At 58.1% G+C, this 4,678-nt stretch overlaps 1 protein-coding gene across 2 annotated transcripts in view; it reads left to right on the top strand.

The window, feature by feature from the left end:
• Positions 1 to 4,451, top strand: part of CDH16 (cadherin 16) — a 10,846-nt gene extending 6,395 nt beyond the window's left edge. For both annotated transcript variants that reach the window (XM_006155573.3, XM_014590567.1), the window contains 9 exons: positions 1 to 152; positions 233 to 309; positions 384 to 572; positions 685 to 926; positions 1,475 to 1,608; positions 2,384 to 2,626; positions 2,766 to 2,873; positions 3,184 to 3,300; positions 4,097 to 4,451. In XM_006155573.3, the coding sequence (XP_006155635.1) occupies positions 1 to 152; positions 233 to 309; positions 384 to 572; positions 685 to 926; positions 1,475 to 1,608; positions 2,384 to 2,626; positions 2,766 to 2,873; positions 3,184 to 3,300; positions 4,097 to 4,194 (1,360 nt within the window). In that variant the 3' untranslated portion in view covers positions 4,195 to 4,451. The remainder of the gene's footprint in view (positions 153 to 232; positions 310 to 383; positions 573 to 684; positions 927 to 1,474; positions 1,609 to 2,383; positions 2,627 to 2,765; positions 2,874 to 3,183; positions 3,301 to 4,096) is intronic.
• The last annotated feature ends 227 nt before the right edge of the window (positions 4,452 to 4,678 follow it).

Raw genomic sequence — 4,678 nt, 5'->3', positions numbered from 1 at the left:
GCTGAACCCTGAGCCCGAGGACAGGGCAGAGAGGAGAGCCTTCCAGCTGGATCCCACTTCCGGCCATGTGGGGCTGGGGGCCATGCCACTCCAAGCTGGCCAGGACATCCTACTTCAAGTGCTGGCAGTTGACCTAGCAGGAGCAGAGGGTGGTGAGTGCCCTGATGGCAATCAGGCCCCTGCCTCCTCTGTTCCTACCTGGGCCTCACTGACACACCCTGTCCTGCCTCAGGCCTCAGCAACACGTGTGAGCTCACAATTACAGTCACAGACATCAATGACCATGCGCCAGAGTTCACCACCTCCCAGGTAAGCAGAGGCAGGGGAGGAGACTCGGGGACGGGCGCTGGTTGGGGATTTACCACCCCTCTCCACGGCTCCAGATTGGGCCTGTAAGCCTTTCTGAGGATGTGGAGCCCGGGACTCTGGTGGCCACACTCACGGCCACTGATGCTGACCTTGAGCCTGCCTTCACCCTCATGGACTTTGCTGTTGAGGCGGGGAACACAGAAGGGACCTTCGGCCTGGAGTGGGAGCCAAACTCTGGTCATGTCCAGCTCCGACTCCAGAAAGTAAGGGGCAGGCGGGTGGGAAAGGGGCGCACATGCCCTCACATACACCCACATACATGCACAGTGTGCCACGCCCCTACCCCCATAGTGACCCCGGCCTCACTGCCTCTAGAACCTCAGCTATGAGGCAGCCCCTAGTCACGAGGTGGTAGTTGTGGTACGCAGTGTGGAGGAGCTGGTGGGGCCAGGTCCGGGTCCCAGAGCCACGGCCACAGTGACTGTGCTGGTGGAGAGAGTGATACCACCCCCCAAGTTGGACCAAGAGAGCTATGAAGCCAGCGTCCCAGTCAGCACCCCAGCCGGCTTCCTCTTGCTGACTATCCAGGCCTCAGACCCCATGAGCAGAACCCTCAGGTGAGTAGAAAACCCAGAAAACCCACCTCTTCCCAGAGGTGACTCCAGGGCCTCAGAGGGGATTCACATGGCCTGGAATATTCCTTAACTGTGGCTAATGTCCAGGTGGTGATGCCTGGCGGGGCACCAGGGCTGGATGGACTGGGCGGGACGTGGGGAGCAGGGTCAGACAACTGGAGAGCTCAGATTATGACTCCCCATGGAGAGGGAGGACCAGGCCTCCTCAGCCTCCAACCTGGGTAGCTGCATAGCCAAGGCATTTCCAGGCTCCAACCAGATCCCGTCCAGACCCCTTTGCAGTGTGGCCTGGAACTATTGAAGTTGAATCAGGCCCCCTAGGCCCACCCACAGTTACCGTTGTTCAAACATACCCCTGCAAAAAGCCCTGAAGCTAAAGAGAGGGAATGGGCATCCTTGCACTGTTGCTGCCCCGAGTCACAGAGAGAATGTGGAACCCAGGCAGGTTGCTCAGCCCTGGGGGTCTCTGGACAAGACCCCACGTGTAATCCCAGTGTCTGCCCATCCCCACCCCATTTCCTGGGCCTCAGGTTCTCCCTGGTCAATGACTCAGAGGGATGGCTCTGCATTGAAGAGGTCTCTGGGGAGGTGCGCACGGCCCAGTCCCTGCAGGGAGCCCAGGCTGGGGACATGTACACAGTGCTGGTGGAGGCCCGGGATGCAGGTATGGCCAGGCAGTGGTGGGGGCTTCTGGAAGGGAGTACAAGCCTCAGACAGACAGACAGACAGACTGATTAACAGGACTAGGCTTCCTCCTGGGACCCTTCCAGGATCTACCCAGCCCCAGGCAGGAGGAAGGGGCAAGGAAGCTGAGTCCAATGTACCTCCTCTGAGAATGTCTGTCCCCAGGTGGGCAGGACTGGCTTCTGTCTCCCCTCAGTCATCTGATAGCTTGGCACTAGAAATCCCCCACCCCGGCCCCTTAGCCCCAAGCCCTTTAGCTCCCCTCAGGGTGTGGCCTTCAGGGATGGGCTGGGGACAGAGAGTACAGGGGCCAGATGGAAGGGGCCAGAGGCTGCATCTGGGGCAGGCATGCTGGGAGAGGAGCCAAATGGGACATTGAGGTGAAATGTGGAGGACTCTGAATGTCACTTTGACAGAATAAAGAACTGGCTGGGCATGGGTGCTTCAGGGAGGAGGTTTCAGCTCTGAGCTGGGTTGTTCCGAGGTACAAGGCGTTTCCACACGGCTGGGTCCTGGTTTCTGCAGGGAGTGGTGGTGAGGGCAGGCTTGGCATCCAGAAAGGTGCAGGTGAGCCTGGCATGGAAATGCCACTGGGATGTGGAGAACGTTGAGTGTGGAGAGAATGGCAGAGGGCCGAGCAGGCTAAGCAGTCCGCAGCCAAGGCTGAGCAGCTGTATGAAGAGGGCCGGCCATGGGCTCCGAGCTCATCCACCTTCCACAATGTCTGGGCCAGCTCAGCTCTGCCTTTTCTGCAGATGAGCCAAGACTGAGCACCTCTGCGAGCCTCGTGATCCACTTCCTGAAGGCGCCTCCTTCCCCAGCCCTGACTCTGGCCCCCATGCCCTCCAGTCACCTCTGCACACCCCGCCAGGACTACGGTGTGGTTGTCAGTGGACCCAGCAAGGACTCTGACCTAGCTGGTGGGCATGGCCCCTACAGCTTTGCCCTGGGTCCTAACCCCACGGTGCAGCGAGACTGGCGCCTCCAGCCTCTCAATGGTGTGTGGCAGGGGAGTGAAGGGAGGCTGTGGCCAAGGCAGGGAGGGGGCATCACCTGAAAGTGATGGGGTGAGGCTGGCCTGGGGGAGCAGTCCCCAGAGGGCCTGTCCTCCCTGGTCATTGCTTCTACTCCCGACAGGTTCACATGCCTACCTCACCCTGGCTCTGCACTGGGTGGAGCCAGGTGAACACATAATCCCTGTAGTCGTCAGCCACGATGCCCGGATGTGGCAGCTCCCAGTCCGAGGTGAGGCTGAGGCTCTGCAGCTGCAGTTCCTGCAGGAACCATTGGAATGCCAGGGGAAGGGCTGGTTGCATATGCATGCGGGTTCACACAGATGGCCTATATGCCTATACACACTTGCACATTTGAGGTCGGGCACGCACACCTGCATATGTACACAGGCACGTGCACAGAGGAGCATTTACCTTCATACATACATGAACACATATGTGTGCACAAACACACATGTATCAGTCAGCTGGCCGGGCTGTGGGCTCTGAGCACCTGGGGAGCCCTCTCCCACCACCCTTACCTTCTCCCACCCCAATCCCAGTGATCGTGTGTCGGTGCAACACGGAAGGACAGTGCATGCGCAAAGTGGGCCGCATGAAGGGCATGCCCACGAAGCTGTCGGCAGTGGGTGTCCTCGTGGGCACCCTGGCAGCAATTGGTAATGGAGGCCGGGCCCCCGTGTGGGGGAGGGTGAGGGGTGGTTGGAGCCATAGACTGGATAAACAGTGCCGCTTGTCCCCATGGTATTCTTGAGTCTGAAAAGGCAATACCCCTCAATTCTTTGTTCATCAATAAATAATGCCCTTGCCCCTCGTAATCATCAATAAATAATGACACTTAGCATTACTCAGCCGTCTCCCGCCACCTTCACACATGGGTGTCAGGCACTATGCCAAGGCTCTGTGTGGATTATCACAAGGACTCCTGCCCACAGCCCTGTGAGTACATCCTGGCTTCTCCCCATTCTGCAGAGGGGGTCACTGACACTCAGAGACTTGCTCAAAGTGACACAGCCAGGATGTGACAGAGCATAGTAGTTTTAGCCCAGTTCCTCCAGTCTAGGCCACCCTCTCTATTGCTTTTATTTCTTTAGTTCCCTAAAATTTTCCGTTGCTGGCTTTCTTTGCCGGTTCTGGCCAAGAGGGTTCTATTGGAAGTCTATTAGAACAGCTCACTGGCTCCCAGATGAACCCCACCCAAACCTACCTCCAGAGGAAGGGACTGGGAGCTCAGGGTATGCTGGGTGACCTCAGGGGGACCTGGGAAGGCTGAGCAGGCCAAGCAGTCAGGCTCCTCCTGGCTCCGGGACACAGAGTCAACCCAGCCCCACCTTGGAGATGCTCTTTAGACACTACCTTTCTTTTATTAAACCAATATAAATAGCAGGTGATCTAGTGATGAAATAGACTCCTGGCCCCTTCTAAGGGCTGGTCCATTTCTCTCTCATCCCTCAGGCTTCTTCCTCATTCTCATCTTCACCCACCTGGCCCTGGCAAGGAAGAAGGACCTGGACCAACCAGCGGACAGCATGCCCCTGAAGGACACTGTCTGAATGGTCCTGGCAGCGCCAGCTGACAGTGTAGACTCTGGCTCCAATGGAAACCACTGGGACAGAGCTCCACACCCGGATCCAGTGGGGACCAGGACAGAGCAGAAGCCCCTCCACTTGCCCTGGGTGGAGGCGCCATCGCCAGACATGACCAGAGCCTGAACTCTGACTGTGAGGTGCCATGGGAGTACTCCAAATAGCATCACCTTTGTTCAATAATAAAGCTGCAGAGAGCGGGACTGGGCCCTAAGGAATTGGCATGCCCGGGTCCAAGTGTCTATGTGCATGTGCACAAGCGTGCATGTGAGTGTGCACGTACCCGCCCCCTCGTGCCTGCCCCATCTCCTGCTACACAGAAAGGGTCTGAGGGCTTGAGGGACAAGGGGATGGACATGGGGCCCCTCTATGTGCTGTTGGTGAGATCATGGGGCCACGGCAAAGTGGGTCATCTCCTTGGACATCCAGAGTCCACTGGCCTCAAACCCAG

The sequence above is a fragment of the Tupaia chinensis genome, unplaced genomic scaffold (assembly GCF_000334495.1).
Source record: "Tupaia chinensis unplaced genomic scaffold, TupChi_1.0 Scaffold000463_1, whole genome shotgun sequence".
Classification (NCBI taxonomy): domain Eukaryota; kingdom Metazoa; phylum Chordata; class Mammalia; order Scandentia; family Tupaiidae; genus Tupaia; species Tupaia belangeri.
This window is presented reverse-complemented; position numbering and strand designations above follow the sequence as displayed.